The following is a 19,695-nucleotide window of genomic DNA, read 5'->3' as shown; positions in this document are numbered from 1 at the left end:
AATTTTGAGGCCACAGTGTGAGAAACCTTGAATACCATATAATTCTGGAGACACTAGTGAGCCATTGAAGGTTTCTGAGCAAATGACAGCCCTGTACTTCCTATGTTTCTAAGAGAAGCAGCAATGCATAGTGGTTAAATGCATGGGCTCTGGAGTTATATGGGCCCTAATTCAAGATCTACTTCCATCTCATGACCTTCGTGATGGAACCTTGAATTCTTTGTGCCTGTATTTCCCTACCTATTAAGTGAGGGTGATCATTATAGTGCAAAGGGCTGTTGGGAAGATTAAATGAGGCAATGCCTGGCACATAGTAAGTACTCCATAATAGTAGTTCTTATTATTTTGTGTCTCTCTGCCTTCCTGTCTATTTTTTTCCTTTCTTCTTTAAAATTGATTAGAGAGAAATACCGCTTTGTTGTTTCACTTATTTATACATTCACTGGTTGATTCTTATATGTGCCCTGACTGGAAATTGAACCCCCAAACTTGTCATATCTGGATGATACTCTAACCAACTGAGCTACCGGCCAGGGCCATCTCTTTCTTCTGATGATCCTTTTCTCTCTCTCTCAAAAAAAAAAAAAAAAAAAAAAAAAAAAAAAGCACAAAAACAAACAAACTTCCCAAATCCATGATTCCCCTGCTTCATGCCTAGAAATCACCCTCTTACAATGAATAAAGTATTGAAATAAATCAGACTCGCCCTGACTGGTTTGGCTCAGTGGATAGAGCGTCGGCCTGCGGACTGAGAGGTCCCAGGTTCGATTCCGGTCAAGGGCATGTACCTTGGTTGCGGGCACATCCCCAGTGGGGGGTGTGCAGGAGGCAGCTGATCGATGTTTCTCTTTCATCGATGTTTCTAGCTCTCTATCCCTCTCCCTTCCTCTCTGTAAAAAATCAATAAAATATATTTTAAAAAAAAAAAAGAAAGAAAGAAATCAGACTCTAACAGAATCAAGTCCCTTCAGAAACACACATGTGCCTCTCCCAGGTGCCCACGCTCCGAGGAGCCTTTCTTGAGGGAGAGGGTATAGTTACTGAGGTACTAAGCTCATCTCCACCAGATTCTAGTCTCTTTCAAAACAGGCCACAGCTCATTCACCACACCTCGAACCATCTCTACCAACAAGCCTGGCCTTCAATAGGTCCCCGCTCTATACCAGAGGTTCTCAAATGTTAGTGTGCACTAGAATCCACGAAGGGCTCTTGCTAAAACACGGGTTGGTGGGCCCCGATTTTAGAGTTTCTAATTCAGTAGGTCTTTGGTGTGGCCTGAGAATTTGCATTTCTAACACATTTCTAGGTGATGCTGATGCTACTATCTGGGTGGGTGGTACCACTGCTCCATACTAACTATTGAAAGGCTATATCCAAGAAGGTATTCTCACCATCCCCTGCCCAAGCCCTGCTGGTCAGGTGCATCCAACATCCAAAATATGGATCCAAGGTTTAGGGTGGGCAAACTTTTTGACTCGAGGGCCACAATGGGTTCTTAAACTGGACCGGAGGGCCGGAACAAAAGCCTGGATGAAGTGTTTGTGTGAACTAATATAAATTCAAAGTAAAGGAGCGGAGGGGAGAGCAAGAGAACCCTCCGCTCTTTCGGCTCCACAGGCTGGATAGAACAGCCGAACGGGCCGGATCCGGCCCGCGGGCCGTAGTTTGCCCACGGCTGGTAGACTCATAAAGAGTGAGACTCAGGGACTTTCTAAAAACTTCCCAGGTGATTCTGAGGTGCAAACAGGTTTAGGATCCACTCGCATTCTGTTGCCCCTACCCACCCTTACACACTCCTGTATCCCCTCCTCATTGTGTCCACCTCGGCTAACCCTGCGCCAAGCAAAGGCCACTGCCTGCCTGCCTGCATTTTACTCAGAGGATTCTGGGTTCAAGGTGGCTGGAACTGAGAGGAGGGAGAGGACAGTAGCTGGTTCTTTAAAAAGACTGGAGATTTATGTAATTTGTAACAAGTAACACTTCTACTAGTTGTTAATCCTAAAAGTCAAGCCAAGAGCCAGTTCTCAGAGGAGTCAGACCTGGAGTCAAATCTGGGCCCTCCCCCTCTCTGATCAACTTCTGTAACCTCCAGTGTTAAATGAGAATAATAGAATCTACTTCACAGGGCTGATTTGAGGATTAATAAGGAGATTATGGATGCAAAATCCCCTTCCTCAATCACTTCACAATTTACCCACACATTTTATTAGATTCTCCTAATAGTCCTGTGGGGAAGAAAGGCATTATTCCCACAGGGAGGGGAATATTCAACTGCTAATTTCCTCCCATTTTACAGAGGAGAAAGCTGCGTCTCAGAGAAGTTAAATGACTTGCTTAGAGTCTGTGCAGTCTGGACATAGATGGGAAAGGGCTCGAAGCAGAGCTGGCTGTCCTCTATTCTTCTGCCATTTCCTCCCCTTAGCTCCCTTTTGCAGCTCCTCTAAACTTGTTTTACCTGAATCTGAATGAAAAGAAGACAGAGTGGGGGCTCCCTGCACCTCTCACAGATGGTCCTGCTCTCCTGCCCCTCCAGCCAACACTGCCTGCCACTTCTTCCCTACATAGGACTGATGGCAGGCCTGTGGCAAATATCCCTCTAGAATTCAAATTCTGGTCCTGGTGGTGTGGCTCCGTTGGTTGGGAGTTGCCCGGAGGTTGGATTTCAGGTCGGATGCCTGGGTTGTGGGCTCAATCCCTGATCCGCAGAAGGGTGCGGGAGGCACTAGGACTGTCTCCACATCTGTGATATGAGTAGTTTAAATCTATAGTTCCCAAATTGTAGCAGCCTTGGAGTGATCACAGGAGATTCAGCCCCTGGCTCCATAAAGACTATGTGTAACTGGGATTGCCCGGGCGGGGGGATAAAATACAAAGTAATGTTAATTATGTTATCCAGCTCAGTTATTATGCATTTTTCAATCAACAGCTATCAATTTTTTTTTAATTGAAAAAGGTTAGAAATCTGTGGTCTAAATGTCTTCTGAAGCCTCTTACCATTGCCATCCTACACAGCTACACCAGAGAAAGGGTGTTAGGCCACCAGGGGGCGCTGCATTGTGGAAACTGAGCCCCCCCCCCCCCACCCGCCCCTCCCAGAAGGCTGCTCCTCACAGGGAGAGGGGTGGGGCCAAGGTTCCAGTCCTGGTCTGTTGAGCACAACTGAGACCTGTGACGCATAAGGCTCTGAAAGGGAGATGTGCTAGTATCTCCAGAGCTGCGGCGGTGAGGGACCTAGAGGGGACAGGGACCTATCCCAGGTCACTCCGCACTGTGCATACACCTGTGTGCGTGTGGTAGTGAGTGATAACTCCTGCTGGTTGGGATTGAGCTCTATTCCTGGCCTGCCATGTAGAAAGTTTCTCACACCTCCCCTCTGCTGTCCTCTGGCAAGGCTTGATGGCCACCCCAAGTGAGTGGCTTTGGCATGAACCTCGGGAGTTCAGAGAATGAATGGAGACCTGTGGAAGAGGGGAAGGCTTTCTGAGGGTGGAGTTGATGACAATCAGAAAGGAGCGGGAAGGTCAGTCCAGGCAAGGGGTTCTGTCTAGAAAGGGAATAGTTGTGAGAAGATCTATGCTAAGATGTGGGCCTGCCTTGCCTGGCAGTAGGAGGCAGCAACTGATGGCCAGAGGGGAGGCAGGAGCAGTCACACCCTCTCCACACTCTTACCTCCTCACACACCCACTCTAACCCTGCTGAACCCTGGGCCGAGCTCTGGCCCAGCTCAGCCTCTTCAGTCCTGAGATTTCCCCTGTCAAGAGCCAGAGAACCTCAAGGAGAGAGAAGCGGGCTCCCACACACATACTCCAGAGGCTGAGGTCCTATCACATTCCCTTTCACAAACTGTCAGGATCCCCAAAACTTTCCAGCCCAACCTGAAGGTGCATACAGACAGGCAGGTGCTCACCTCAATGGGACACAGGGATCCTATGACAGACAGACAGACAAACCACACACACACACACACACACACACACACCCTTCCAGCCTCCTCAGACCAGAGAACTGGACAACCCGCTCCCCCGCCTGCTTCACTGTTGCTCTAGATGTGCCACGCCCTTCTCCTCCCTGGCCAAGATCCACTCATCTGCTGTGCCCTTCTCATGGACCCCCGCTGTCCCTGAGCATTGCATTCCTTCCCACAATCAACCTCTGCCTGGGGTTCTGGGCACCAGCCCTGACTCCCAAAAAGAGTGCCTCCCAAACCCTGCTCTTCCCACACCCCCACACCTCTCTGGCCCTTCCATGATGCCTTTCGGAGGTTTGCCAAGCTTGAGGGCTCATCTAATCAGGGAAGACCAGAAGGAGAGTCAGCCAGAGCAGCAGGGGACATCATATCAGCGAGGCTTCTCTAGGCAGCAGAGTGGACAGCAGGACAGGGGGCCAGGCCAGTCACTCTGGAGAGGGCGGGAACACCCCACCTTCCCCCATCTCAACAGGACTATCTCCCAAACTTAAAATTTTGGCTCTAACGCACACACACACACACACACACACACACACACCCCAGGTCTGTCTGCTCTGCAGAAGTCTGTCTCCCTGGGGCCCTGGGCCGGCTTATTCATTGCCCACCAAGCCTTTTCCATCTGCTTTCTCAGTCATGGGTTCCCCCAGAGATCACCAAATGCTCCAGTCTCTGTTAGCCTTCTAGAGACCAGGCCATATCAAATCCGGGATCACCGAAGCTGCCCCAGTTACAGCCCAACGCCTGCGCTTCCCTCCCACCTTGGTGCATCCCTCCCACCTCTGTGAAGCCTTCAAGGCTGAGAGGGAGGTCAGAATGGAGCCCATTTTGGCAAAATGAGAAAAGATTAGAGCAATACATTTGCTGTCAGAGGCAATAAGGCTGCCTGAGCAGGGGAGGAGGAATATTTGATTTCAGGCTCTTGGGGGTCTTGATGGAGGAGCACTAGCAGCCTGCAGCCCCAGGCCTTACGGAGTGGGGAGGGCTGTTCCCAGCCCCAGCCAACCAGGGACCCTGGCATCCCAGCCCTCCCATCTCCTTATCGACCCCATCCTCCACAGTCACTGCAGGGTTCCAGCTCCCTCCTCCCTCCCCTGCCATCATTTCATTTCTCCCTTTCCACAGCCAAACTTGTTTCCCAGAAGCAGTTTTTCTCCCAGTGCAGGGTGATGGAGCAGAAAGAACACTGCTCTAGGGGCTGGAGATGAGGCCTGGGTTGTAACCCCCCTACTGCGTCCAAGCCTCCAAACCCAGGGACTTCATGCAAGTCACTGAGCCGCTCTGAGCCTTAGGGCAGTGTGGGCTGGGGAGAAACACAGCATTTAGCATCCTGAGACCTGGGGTCAGCTCAGCCACTCACCACTTCAGTGGTCTTGGGCAACATCACTTAACTTCTCTGCGTTCCCATTTATTTATCTATAACATGGGGTGAAGCAATATCGAGGCCTGTGTCCTAGGGTATTGGTGACTATCACAAAGCTACGGACATGAACGCTGTAAACAATTGTCAGGATGGCATTGTCTTGTTGTCATGTGGGATTCGTGGCAGGTTCCCTGGCTGGAGGATGAGCCTAAGGTTCATCTAGAAGCTTCAGCGGGTCCCTCCTGGCCCTGGGAGCCTGGCTCTGGGCTCTGCCCTCCTCGATGGTGGGGGACTCTGGGAAAGGCAGATGAGGTGATTTCTTGGTCACACGGGCCTGAACTGAGGAGTCAGCTCTCCTGGACCAATCCTGATCAATAGGGTCTCCTTCCTAATTCCTCCAACCTAATCTCCATATGTGAATGGGGCCCCAGGAGTCAGGCAGTGTGGCTGGTCTGTCTGCCTGGATGAACTTCTGCCCAGCCTCCAGGTGAATGACAGGTGCTGGGTGGAAGAAGGTTCAGGGGGGCTAGAAGATAGAATTAACATTTGTTTCCAAGCTGCCGTGTGCCTGAAAACACATGCAATGTTTCTCATATGATATCTGGTCTATACAACAGTCTGAGAGGGAGGTATGATAGACAGGGAAGTTGGATAATTTACCTGTTGTTAGCAGTTGGAAAGAATTGTGACTCAGGTTGGCTGGATCCCAACACTCCACACTGCCTCCCACTGGAACAGAAGGTAAAGCCTTCAGTCCTAGACCTGGCTTCCAACAGCTGAGCTGGAAAACTGGGCAGATCTTTAGGAGGATGGTGCTACTTAACCAACTCAGCACAGAGGATGCCTGGAAAGTGGAGAGCCCTGAGCAAAAGCATTAACCCTCCATGTGTTTTTTTTCTGGTTCCAACCTAATTTCCCACCACTCCCCTCCATGGTCCTCCCCTCTGGCCAGACCTCCTCACTTCAGTGTTTACCTGACACATCAAGCTGTTTCATATCTTCCCCACCCCCTCTGCCTATCCAGATCTCACGATCCTTTGAGGCCTAGATTGGGGCCCCGCTCCCATGAAGTCTTCCTTACTACACAAGTGGCAATAGCATAGACTTCCTGGACTGCTTTTCACTTTTATGAACCTGTCCTGATTCCCCAAGAGGGTTCCCAACTGATCCTCTGAGGGCACAGCTGTGTTTCCTACCTGTTGGTAATCTTGCATGGAGACTGGTACAGATTGGGTGTTAGAAAGACTTTTGCAGCTGGGGGTGATGATTGTGGTGCTGGTGCTCATGAGAGCATTTATATTTGAGTTTAAAGTAGAGGTGGGGATGGTGGTGACAGTGATGTCTGTGATAGCAGTTACGGTGGGAGTTTGAGAGCATGGTGGTGTTGGTTGTGATGGTGGTAATGACAGTGATGGTGGCTGTAGTAATTACCTATTGCTGCATAACAAATTACCCCCAACACTTAATGGCTCAAAACAACACGCATTTATCATCTCATGTTTCTGTGGGCCAGGGATCTAGGCATGGCTTAGCTGGCTGCCTCTGGCTCAATGTCTCTTACATGGTTGCAACCAAGGTGTCAGCTGGGGGTGCAAACTCACCTGTAATCTCCACAGGAGGAGGATCTGCTTCCAAGCTCACATACACAGTTGTTGGCAGGATTCAGTCCTCCTGGGCCTTGGACCTTGCTAGGTACTGTTCCTTGCCATGTGGGCCTCTCCATAGGGTGACTGATGGGGTGGCAGCTGGCTTTCCTCAGTGCAGCTGAGAGACTGTCCAAGATGGAAGCCACAGTCTTTTTGTAGCCTCATCCTGAATAATATCCCATCATCTCCACTGAACTATATTCACTAGAGCAGGGGCGGGCAAACTTTTTGACTCGAGGGCCACAATGGGTTCTTAAACTGGACCGGAGGGCCGGAACAAAAGCATGGATGGAGTGTTTGTGTGAACTAATATAAATTCAAAGTAAAGGAGCGAGGGGAGAGCAAGAGAACCGGATAGAACAGCCGGATCTGGCCCGCGGGCCGTAGTTTGCCCAAGGCTGCACTAGAGCCATTAAGTACAGCCCATACTTGAAGGGATAGGATTTCACCAGGGCATGAATATCAGGAGTCAGGGGTCACTGGGAGTCACCTTAAAGGCTGCCTACCCCAAGGGTGATGGTGGTGGTGATGATAAAGGTGGAAAGTTGGAGAGTGCGATTGGATCCGATGTGGTAGGGTATCTGAGAATGAAAATAATGGTGTCCATATTAGATTTGAAAAGTGATTCTTCCAAACTAGGTCTGAGCAGAGCAATCCAGCTGACTAGGTTCAGATATACACAAGACCACCCTCCTCCACCACACTCCAGCCCCCCCATTTCAGGTCCAGGTCCATATCCATTCCCCTGGAGTCCTCCCTCCCCATTACTTTCTTTGCCAATCACCCCCACCCTAGGCTGATACTCTCCTTTAGGCAATCAATGAGCTAAGTAATCGCCAAATGGAGAGCAATTACCACCAGCAATCAAAGGGAGGAGGGAGAAGAGAGTGGTCAGAGGCCCAGGGGAGTTAGAGAGGTGCCGCCAGTTTGGAGGCTGGGCTCTGCTTCTTTCAAGTTGGATAAAGACACTCACCCTATCCTATGCTGAGTCCTCATGTCCTTGGTCTCCAGCTACCCATCCCCAGAGGACACCCCCACTTTATGTTCCCTCTGGCAATTATTCAGTTCACATGGGCTTTAGGCCAGAGCTTCTTTGAGCCCAAGGGATCCCATTCTCTAGTGTCCCCCTACCTCCATCTCCTGCCCCTAATCTCTTCCCTTTTTAAAAATAAATTTTTTAATTAATCCTCACCCGAGGGGTATTTTTCCATTGATTTTTAGAAAGAGTAGAGGGGGGTGGGGAGAGACAGAGAGAGAGAGAAAAACATAGATGTGAGAGAAAGACATCCATTGGTTGCCTCCCACACACGCTCCAACCAAGCTGATTTGCAACTGAGGTATGTGCCCCTGACCGGAATCAAACCCGGGGCCCTTCAGTCCACAGGTCGATAGTCTATCCACTGAGCCAAACTGGCTAGGGCTCTTCCCACTTCTGATGACCTGTTCTTTCTTTAAATCTCCCAACTAACATCCCTGTTCTTTTAAACACAGATAGGATTCATCTTTTCTGATGTCTCATACTTTCAATGACCATCACCAAGCCCCCCAACCCTACCCCAATGCCAGGGCTTTTAGGTCTGGCAAGCCAAAATAAAGCCCACTTATCTGGAAAAGACTCTTTAGGCAGCCAGGTGAGATTGGATGTCATGGTCCAAGTCCTCTGGCAGTAGGATCACCAGGTTGAGTGACAGGGGAAAAATGTATTAGATTGGGTATCAGGACACCAGGATTCTAATCCCAGCTTTGTCACTCACTCGTCATGCCAGTTCTGCTCTCTAGCCTCATCTGTTCAGTGGTGGTAGTTGAAGGTGAAGGGTGGATTAGAGGACCTGTAGAGACCCTGCCAGTTCTAAACTTCTCTGATTCTGTTTCCATGAGAAGAGTGGAGGTTGAGTGGAAGGTGATAGCTATGGTAGAAGGCTGAGGACCACATGGCTAGTGAATAGTTTCTCTTTGCAAAGGATAGCCAAACCCGGTCACAGTGGGAATCCTCTGTTCTGTCACTTGTAGGAATCTAGAACCACCCAACCTTCCTTACCTGCACCTGCCCAGGCCCTCCACCCCCAGGTACATGACCTTAGAATCACCAGTGTCCCCCCTGGCCTTCATCAGCACACCAGGCAATTATCATCTGCCACTTCTATCTAAGATATCACACACCTCCTTTATTTCCTGTCTCCCTTGCAACACACCCATACTGTCCATACCCTAATTTGGATCTTTACCTCCTCTCTCTTGGATCTCTGTAAAACTCACCTAACTGTCCTCATGCCTCCCACCCCTCTGGTCTACATGGCACCTCTCTCCTGGTTCTTATTGTCGACCAACCTTTCTCAGTTCCCTTTGTCTTTCAGCCTCCTTTCCTGCCTTCTCTCTTTTGGGTGAACTCCCTGGATTTTGTCCTTGGCCGTCTCATCATCGTAACATAACAAAAGCAAAACAATCAGGGGAGAACCAAGATGGCGGCATAGGTAAACACCTATACTTGCTTCCTCTCACAACCACATCAAAATTACAACTAAAAGGCAGAACAACTACCACCCAGAACCACGGGAAAACTGGCTGAGTGGAAGTTCCACAACTAGAGAGGTGAAGAAAGCGCAGTGAGACTGGTAAGAGGCGCGGAGGTGCGGAAAGTGCTGACACCTCTATGTGCTGCTCTTTTAATCGGGAGGGAAATATAAGCTCCCACTTGCTCTGAACTCCAGTTCCAGGCGAGACTCTGGGGGACCCAGACACATACGGGGAGAAACTGGACTGTCTGGCATCAGGACAGGAACACGAGGGCAGCTTCCTCTCAGAGGTGCTCGCAGCGATCATTGTTCCTGCACAGGGGGTGCAGGACGCAGAGACCCAGGGACCTCTCCGGTTCAGGGCTGACTAGCAGCCATTGCTGTTTGCTCCGCCCTAGTGATTCCCTGAGACCCCGCCTCACCCAATTTACAACCCCACCCAAGCTGTGCCCATCAGCTTTTGCATATGAATGGCCTGTCATTTCTCCGCCTAAAACCTCTCAAACTGCAGCTGGGTCAGAGAGCCCCAGAGCTTCCAAAAGAAGGCCCAGGGCCCGGCAGCAACAGCCGGCCTTACTTCACAGCTGGGCCTCGTCTGGGCACTTCCAAACCCCATACAAAGAGGAGGAATCTGCAGATGTCTCTGTAGCTCCTGCTGGGCAGCCCCAGACAGTGGCTGACCTTGCACCTCCTTGGAGATCCAAGAGCCAGTGTACCCAGTGGTCAGAGTGAGACCATACCGGATTACAACTCTTCACATCCATAAGAGACACACTCAAGGGGCAGACTCAGTGAGCACCAAAGCCCCACTGAAGCAAGTCCTGCCCCATAAGGGTGTCTTCTTTTTTTTTTAAATATATTTTATTGATATTTCACAGAGAGGAAGGGAGAGGGATAGAGAGCTAGAAACATCGATGAGAGAGAAACATCGATCAGCTGCCTCCTGCACACCTCCCACTGGGGATGTGCCCACAACCAAGGTACATGCCCTTGACCGGAATCGAACCCAGGACCCTTCAGTCCGCAGGCCGACGCTCTATCCACTGAGCCAAACCGGTTTCGGCAAGGGTGTCTTCTGCACAATAGATCTTCCAGTGTAGACACAGCTGGTCATCACAGCCAATTGGCCTGGAGGTCAATTCCTCCCAGTGATACCAACAGCAATCAAGGGTTAACTACAACAAGACTGTGCAAACAGCCCACAAAGGCTGCACCAAGAGCGTCCACCTCAGGTGACAGGGGAGGCTAAGCTACTGGGCGCTATAGGACACCTACCACACAAGGCCACTCTATCAACTCAAGGAGACTTAGCAGCTACCCAGTACATAGAAACAAACACAGGGAAGCAGCCAAAATGCGGAGACAAAGAAACAAGTCACAAATGACAGAAATGGATGAAAGCAAAATACTGGATATAGAGTTCAAAACCACGGTTACAAGGTTACTCAAGAATCTTCTAGAAACCTCCAAGAGATTTAGTGAGACCCTCAAGGATATGAAAAAGGACCAATCAGAAATTGAGCATACTCTGACTGGAATAAAAAATAATATACAGAGATTCAACAGCAGACTAGAGGATCCCAAGAATCAAGTCAAAGATTTGAAATACAAAGAAGCAAAAAACACCCAACCTGAAAAGCAAAAAGAAAAAAGAATCCAAAAATATCAAGATAGTGTAAGGAGCCTCTGGGACAACTTCAAGCGTACCAACATCAGAATTATGGGGGTGCCAGAAGAAGAGAGAGAGCAAGATACTGAAAACCTATTTGAAGAAATAATGACAGAAAACTTCCCCCACCTGGTGAAAGAAATAGATTTACAAGTCCAGGAAGTGCAGAGAATCCCAAACAAGAGGAATCCAAAGAGGACCACACCAAGACACATCATAATTAAAATGCCAAAGGCAAAAGACAAAGAGAGAATCTTAAAAGCAGCAACAGAAAAACAGTTACCTACCAGGGAGTACCCATATGACTGTCAGCTGATTTCTCAACAGAAACTATGCAGGCCAGAAGGGAGTGGCAAGAAATATACAAAGTGATGAATAGCAAGAACCTGCAACCAAGATTACTCTACCCAACAAAGCTATCATTTAGAATTGAAAGTCAGATAAAGAGCTTCACAGACAAGAAAAAGCTAAAGGAGTTCATCACCACCAAACCAGTATTATATGAAATGCTGAAGGGTATTCTCTAATAAGAGGAAGAAGAAGAAAAAGGTAAAGATAAAAACATTATGAACAACAAAGTGACAACAAATACATATCTATCAACAAGTGAACCTAAAAATCAAATGAATAAAAAACCTGATGAACAGAATAGACTGGCGAATGTAATAGAATCAGGGGCATGGAAAGGGAGCAGACTGACAATTCTTGGGGGGGAAGGGGTTGTGGGGTGTGCGGGAAGAGATTGGACAAAGAGCTTACACCTATGGATGAGGTCAGTGGGCTGGGGGCGGGGAGAAGCCTGGAGTGGGGTGAGAACCAGGTGGAGGGGAAAAAAAGAGGAACATCTGTAATACAATAAAGATTAAAAAAAAAAAAAAGAATGCAAAACAACCAGGATTTAATGGTGCTTATATGGTATAAAAAACCTTCACATGTATTTTCATTTGATTTTATAAAGTAAACTATTCTCTCCATTTAATAGAAGTCAATTTTGCCTTCATGGAGTCTCAGAAAACTGTCCTTTCCTTTTTTATTTCCATTGCCACTGCCCTAATTCAGCTCTTAATGCTTCATCTTAGACACGTGCTTCAGCGCCTCAGCTGACAATAGTGTAGGTCTTAGCAGCCGATGAGAAGGAAGGGATGGACGTAGTTCCAGTTAACCAATTGACCAAGGGCTTTAGATTTAACTGAACCAGACCAGGCCCCACTCAGAACACAGGGAGCTGCACTGTAAAGATAAGGTACTCAGAACTAGAATCATTTGGGGGAAAAGATTAGGGTCACACGCAAAAATTCAGAATCTGTGATTGGTCCAAGTGTAAAGAGGAGAGTTCCTGATGAATAGGTGAAGGGCTGCAAAATGAAGTCAGGAGACTCTCCCTGGAAGCTCCACCCTGCCAGGACCCTTGCGCCCTGTCACCCCAGCCTGCAGCCTCCGCCTGCTGGGGCAGATACACTCAACTCTTGAGTTTAAGTCAGAAAAAATACTATCCCAGGAAGAACAGAGAGTAAGAATAAAAATAATAGTATTGGAAATATGGATCAAAGACATTTAAATTCATGATGCTGCTTTTATAATGGGCATTTTTTGGGGCAGCCATTGTAATATTGTTTGTTTTGTCTGCTTTTTAGGATGTTTAAAGCTTTTAAGAAAATCTGATTTCTGAGGTTTAATCGATTCCATTTGAAATCAATGTTTAAATATTTGGGGAAATATAATTTGCTAAATTCATAAGTTTTTGATTTATTAGTTGTATAAGTAGTATGAGACTTTTTAGGGAAATGTTAATAATTAAATAAAGATTGATAAATTGGGCATCTAAGTAGAAAAAAATGAGTATTCCTTTCTCTCCATGCCCCAAAGTACACGAGACATTAAAGAATTTATTATCCTAAACTTCCCCTCTGTGATTTCTGCTGTCTTTAATGAATCCCCCTTCTATTTCCAATACCTCTGTGACCCCATTTCCCATCTGTAAAATGGGATGATATTATCACCTTCTAGGAGTGTGGTTGTGAGGATTTAATGAGATAATTCCTTCCATAGCACTTACAGCAATACCCAGCACCCAAATGCTTGATAATGCTGGCTATCGTTATCTTCCCCCAATATTTTGATCGTGCCACCTCCTGCACAAAGTCCTTCAGTCGCTTCCCAATAATCCAAGACAAATGCACCCTCAACCACACAACGTCAGGCACCTTTACGTCCTCACCTCTGCCTGCCGCCCAGCCCTGACCCTCACTATTCCCCCTTCATCCGCCAGACAGACAGAATTACTATCTCCTTGTTTCACACTGCTCTCACATCATCATTTCTTCTGTACTATTCCTCCTCTTGAAATGCCTTGGCCATTACAAGCCAATTCAAACTCCTACCTATCCTTCAAAACCCATCTCAAATGCTACATCCTCCACGATACTTTCCTGGTCACCACCAGCTCTCTCCTTCCCGGGAGAACTTAATTAGTAGCTCTTCCCTGGCAAGCATGACGCTCTGTCATGCATCAGTCAATTACCTAACTGTCTGGTTACCCCAATTGGGCCACAAGCTCTTTGAAGGCAAGACTCACTTCTAATTGATCTTGAGGAACACACGGCTGCCCTGCCCTCGCCCTGCTGCGTAACAGGTGCTCCGCTAACAGGTGGAGGTTCCTCCAGCTCTAGGTAGTTGTCATCGAAGCAGAAGCATCAGGGACCTGCAGGCTCCCCAGGCCAGTGTCCCCACCCTCGCTGGCCCAGGAAACCAAGGGAGCCAGCAGTGTGCGTGTGCCAGGGCCCACGGAGCAGATGGAAAGATGGCAGCGCCAGATTCCGGGAGCATGTGGAGCTGTCTGCTCAGCTCATCAGCATCCCCCCCACCCCACCCCAGACATCCAGCCCACAGTCAGGCCACATTTTTTTAGGCTCTTCTGTGCCAGGCCCTGTGTGAGATGTGGCAGACACCAAGGCTGGTGCCACTTCCCTACGAGGTGAGCCCCTGTGCGCGGAGCTCCTGTGTTCACCCCACGCGGCCCCAGCTGCTGACAAGCCGAGCAGACGACTGTGCGCCCGGGCTGAGAGGGCCGCCTTCTACCCTGTTTCCAAACAACTCCCCTTTCTGCGCCAGCGCCGCTGCTTCTCCCGTCTGTTTGCCCCTCGCCGCCTCCGCCCTCTGTTGAGGCTGCCGCGATGATGAAATTTGGCTGGCAACACCCCCTCCTCCCCTTTCTGCAGGCCCGGAGAGGATTAAGCCGCTGGAGTCTGAAATCGGAAAGATCCCAGCTTCTGCTCCCCAGCACCTCCTCACGCCCCCTCCCCTCCCGCCCATGCAAAACCAGAAAATTAATCTCCCCTTCTGCCTGTGATATGGCGGGCTGCATTACAAGCTGGGCGCCGAGATAAAGCGGGCAGCCGCGGGACAGCAGCCCAGCGCAGGGGCCTCGGGTGGGGCCGGCCTGGGAGATAAGGGCCTCCCAGCCCCATGAATTATTCACCGGCCCTGCCTCCTCCCGCTCAGAGGCCGCTGCGATTGCGCCTTCCAGAGGTGCCAGGGTACACGGGAGGAGGGTCCATAGGGGAAGGCTGTAGAGGGGTTCATGGAGGGAGGGATGGGAAAGGGAAGGACTGTGCTTAGCTGGGGGACAGCTCAGAGGCACAAGCGCCCTGCAGGACCAACTGATATAGAGGAAAGACAGTGTCTCCGAGCCTAGGGAACTCCAGGCCCAACCATGCCCGCAGGGGTGCTTCTCATTTAGGCAACTCACTAAACACTGTTGAGCAGCTCCCTGTCCTCAGCGTGCCCAGGATCCAATGCACCGAGTGTGGGAGGAGCACAGTCTGGGGGAGGAGGGGTGTCCTGGTCCACAGCCCTTCCCCTCTCCTCTCCTCCAGAGGCCAAGATCGCTGCTGCCCACTCTGGGGGAGCACCCCGTGTGGGCAGGGTGTGCGAGGCGAGGGCAGAGGACGGACCTACTCCCAGGGCGGCCAGAGCCCACAAAACAGAGAGACCAGGGCAGCTGGTCCAGGAGGGACAGGAGGCCCGTGCTAGGTAAGGGATTCACGAGGGAAGTTTCTGGGAAAGGAAAAGCCCCAGGCACTCTGTGGGCCTTTAGTTTCTCCTTTGTTCACTCTTCTCAAAGACCCAGGGTTTTAAAGCAGGGAGGAACCTTAACTCTCTTCCCTATCTCTATTTCTACATCTCTCTGTACCCTCTCTCCCCATCCTCCCCGCCCCCCACTTCTTCTTCCCTCCCAGACATCTGCCCTTTTAATCTCTGCCTTGGCCCCGATTTCTCCACCTCGCTCTTGCTCTGTGCCTTTCTGACTCTCAGTCTCCCTGTGTTTTTCTCCTTAAGCATGTGACATGATGACACAAATTGGGATGTGTGATGGAAGAAAGGTGGACATGTGCTGGTCCCCAGATAGGAAGAGAGGAAAAAGAAGGCGCCAGCATCTCCTGGATGTGCGGATGAACCGCCAGACCCTGAGAGGAGCAGTAGTGGTACGGGGTGGGACCCCCTGAGATGCACTGGCAGAGGAGACACCAGAGAGCCAGGAGTGGGAGGTGCTGGGAGTGGGTGAGCAGAGGTGGGGAGCCAGTCTGGCAGGCAACCTGGATCCTGCTGCTTCCTGTAGCAAATAGTGAATGAACCCCATACTCATGAACCAGCAAACAAGGCACATTTTCTGAGACCTCCTGGAGAAGGATGGGTGATTGGGGGGAGGGGAGGGAAAAAGAGTGGGGAGTGTAGAGGGGCCAGAATGAGAAGAGAACATGGGGAGGAGGAATGGGTTAACCCCTGAAGGATGGAGAAGGCAGTGACTTGGGTGGAAAGCGGGGGGGGGGGGGGGGGGGGGAGCAGGAAGCTTAATGAGGAAGGAGAGAGATTAGAGAGAGAAATGGGGAAGAAGAGGCGGCCAGCACAAGGTTGGGGGAAAGGACAAGTGTAGCAAAGAAATTAGGAAAGAGTGTAAGAGGAGCATTTGGACCAGAAAAGAAACAGGGAGAGAAGATGAGGGTCACAGTTTCAACACGGAGCCTGGAGGGATGGGAAGGGGGGAGTGGATGGGTCCCATCAGCCTCAGGTCCGCAGCCCTTCCCACCCTCCTGCTAATTAACTCCTTAATTGTCTCTGCATTTGCTGAGCTAGCAGATGAAGTGGATGCAGACAGATGGGGGCGCCTGTGATTTCACGCATGGGGGAACAGAGAAGAGCTGCCTGGGAGTCCCAGGGGGCCTCGCCCCCCTCTTTGCCCTCCTCCCTCCTCCCTGTCTCTGGGAGGCTGCAGGGTGCTTCTGAACCTAGAGCAGATGGGACCATCTGCAAGGGAAGTGTCCATGGGGAATTTGCCCCCATCAGCCTTTCTGAGATGAAAACAATACTTGCCACTATTGATGGAACACCTACTGTTTATTAGGCATACATGTTTCATCACTGTGGGATTAGCCAGATTTTATGGTTTGTGGAGAAAGTGAGGCTCAGACAGGTTAAGTAACTTGCCCAGGATCACACAGCGATGGTGTGACAGAGATGGAATTTGAATCCAGGTCAGCAGGATGCCAAAGCCCTGAGTGGGTCCTGGCCTCATGCCCATGGAGGGAGGAATATCTCCAGGCCTGTTTCTCTCAGCCCCAGGAGAGAAAGGGTACTGAGGTGTAGGAACTGCAGGGGCCAGAGAGGAGGGACGTGTGGACAAGAGACTGAGGGGAGGCTGAAGGAGCTGGAATCTGTCGCAGTCTGAACAGGAGGTAAGTTACCCAGAGAAGCAGAAAGGAGCACTGGGACACTAATCACAGTCCTTGGGTCTCTCAAGTGTTGTCTTTCTGAAGCCAATTTCCCCTTTCTTCATCTCTGCTCCACAAACCCCAGTCAGGCTGGCTTGCCCCTCTGCCACTCTGCGCTGGCAGCCCCCTCCCATTCCTCATTTTTACTCTTGGCCTTTGCACTAGAGTCAGTTGTCAACATGTTCATCTCTCCTTTGACACTAGGAAATTTTGAAGGCAGGGACGATGCCACTCCTTACCATGTCCCCAGGGCCAATCCTGGGGCTTGACACAGGAAATGCCTCAGTGGAGGGTTGCTGAAATGTATAGGGCAGGGATGGGGAATGTGTTCAGGGATTCGCCTCACCTCAAATGAAGAGGAAACAACAGCATGAGGGACTTGGGTTTTCCATAAGAAAGAACTTTGAGCCCTACCCAGGTAGCTCAGTTGGTTAGATAGTCATCCCAATATACCAAGCCTCCGGGTTTGATCTGATCAGGGTACATACAAGAATCAACCAATGAATGCATAAACAAATCTCTCTCTCTCTCTCTCTCTCTCTCTCTCTCTCTCTCTCTCTCTCTCTCTTTCTCTCTCTCTCTCAAATTAAAAAGAAGAAGGAACTTTGAAGGCTGGAGAATTATGCTGAAGCCTTGATTCAGACCCATAGATTCTGAAGATCAAGGTTTCTCCAGACTGGCTGCTGTATATTAAAGGTCTTGAACTGTTGAGAAATCTGGGCCCCACCCCCAGATTCTGATTTAATTGGTCTCCAGTGGGGCCACAGCATCAGCATTTTTAAAAAGCTCCCCAGTTGAGCCAAAACCGGTTTGGCTCAGTGGATAGAGCGTCGGCCTGCAGACTGAAGGGTCCCGGGTTCGGTTCCGGTCAAGGGCATGTGCCTTGGTTGCGGGCACATCCCCAGTAGGGAGTGTGCAGGAGGCAGCTGATTGATGTTTCTCTCTCATCAATGTTTCTAGCTCTCTATCCCTCTCCCTTCCTCTCTGTAAAATATCAATAAAATATTTAAAAAAAAAAAAAAAAAGCTCCCCAGTTGATTCAAATGTGCAGCCTGGGTTGAACCTTGTCAGATTCTGCCCTGATTTAGCTGCACTGGTGGTTTACCACTGGACCCAAACATCAAGGCTAAAATTACTTTTTGAGGATTTACTAAGTACAAGCTAACGTGCCAAGCACTTTCTATGCATTATCTCATGTAATCCTCAGTAACTCCTGTGAAATAAATATTATTCCCATCTTACAGACGAGGAAACTGAGTCAGAGAGGTCCTGCCGGGGCTAATGAATGGCAGGACCAGGTCTGGAAACTGAAATTCTCTGAGTCACATCTTTTATCTTCCCCCAGACTCCTCCTGAGGCTGCTCATTGGCCTCAATCAGTCCTTGCCTGCCTCCACCTCACCTCATCACCTTCCTTCCACCCACGCTGCTCCCTCAGTAACATCCCAGGTGACTGAAGCAATCTGCAGCCATTTCAAGAAGCTCTGTATGTCAGTCACTCAGCCTGCGAGGGTGGGGAACTAAGGGAATTGCAGATGCTTCAAGATGGTCCTCTCATCCCTCTGAGGACACTAAGAATTCAGGAATCGGACTGTCCAATTCTTCCTTGGCTCCGTTTGGGGCACTCCCAAGCGAATTTCCACTCCCAGAAGCCTCACTGGGTTGATTCTAAGTATCTGTGAGAGTGCTGCCACCCAGTGGTTGCCCAGGAACATGGCAGCCCTCTGAGGCCGCCTGGTGCTGCTGGACAGCTCCCCAACTCAAGAACAGAACCCAAAACCCTCTCTTCCTTTTGGCAGCGCCAAATCCAGGCCCCTAGTAAACGAATCCCATTCTTCCTCCTCCACAGTCCTAAGCCCACAGTTCCTCTAGGGATCTCCAGCTCTCCCCCTGACTTTCCATGTGTCCCCTGCCCCCAGCCCCTCACAACTTCTCATCCACTGTGCCAGCCCTTTCTCCATCCTTAAAGCCCTGAGAACACACCTCTCAACCTCCCTTCTCCCAGAGCTGTGCCAGCCTACAAGTGGAGTGAAGGAGCTGCTAGAGATAGAATTCTGGTCCCCCACACACCTCTCTTCATCATCTGACACCATCAGAACTCAACAGTCTCTGTGCTAAGAGCCCCTAATGAGCATCAGCAAATTAACAACTTCCCTTTGATTGCTCCTTCTCTGTTAATTGGATAGGAGCCCCCTCCCCCCAAGACCTCTCAGTGAGGAAGAGGGAGGGAGAGAAGGAAAGATGTGAGAGCTACAGGAGCAGCCCGAGGCCTGGGCTCAGTGCCCCAGAATTCTGCCCTGTCCCCTGAGTACAGCTCCCCCTTCCATCCCTTCCTTGCCCTGTCCACCCCCACCCACCTAACCCTCCACCCTCCCCAACCCCCCTCTATTCTGTTTCCTTGTTTCTTGACTTCTGTCCAAATTCCCTTGATCTCTGGCTATTCTCCTTCCTTCTCTCTGCTCCTTCTTTAGAGGTGGCATTGAGGGTTTGCAAACATGCTCCCCAAAGCTATAAGGATGGGTCTTGGGTGGCCAAAGCTGTGTGTTTGTTTATATACGTGTATGTTGTGTACATGTCACATGTACATGGGGAGCAGGGATAGGCACAGATGAATATGTGTAAGCTCCTGAGTGCCTGCCCTGTGGGTCAGGCCTGGGATGTGTGGGTGTGAGTGGTGTGGTGTGACTCTGGTCTGTATGTGTGCCTGTGTCTCCACACGGGCAAGTGCTTGAATCAGTCAAGTGTGACTCGGTGTGTGTGTGTGTGTGTGTGT

At 50.0% G+C, this 19,695-nt stretch overlaps 1 protein-coding gene across 1 annotated transcript in view; it reads right to left on the bottom strand.

Annotated features, from left to right (window-relative positions):
* The window catches only part of RACGAP1 (Rac GTPase activating protein 1), a gene marked incomplete at its 5' end in the record, with an annotated part of 69,549 nt that overhangs the window by 49,208 nt on the left and 646 nt on the right, over positions 1–19,695 (bottom strand). Inside the window, 3 exons of the mRNA XM_080659179.1 lie at positions 5,988–6,056; positions 6,929–7,099; positions 7,480–7,554. Coding sequence (XP_080515305.1) covers positions 5,988–6,056; positions 6,929–7,099; positions 7,480–7,554 — 315 coding nt within the window. The remainder of the gene's footprint in view (positions 1–5,987; positions 6,057–6,928; positions 7,100–7,479; positions 7,555–19,695) is intronic.

Source organism: Plecotus auritus (genome assembly GCF_963455305.1).
Source record: "Plecotus auritus genome assembly, chromosome: 3".
Lineage (NCBI taxonomy): Eukaryota > Metazoa > Chordata > Mammalia > Chiroptera > Vespertilionidae > Plecotus > Plecotus auritus.
Note: the sequence above shows the minus strand (reverse complement) of the source record. Positions and strands in the feature narration are given on the sequence as shown.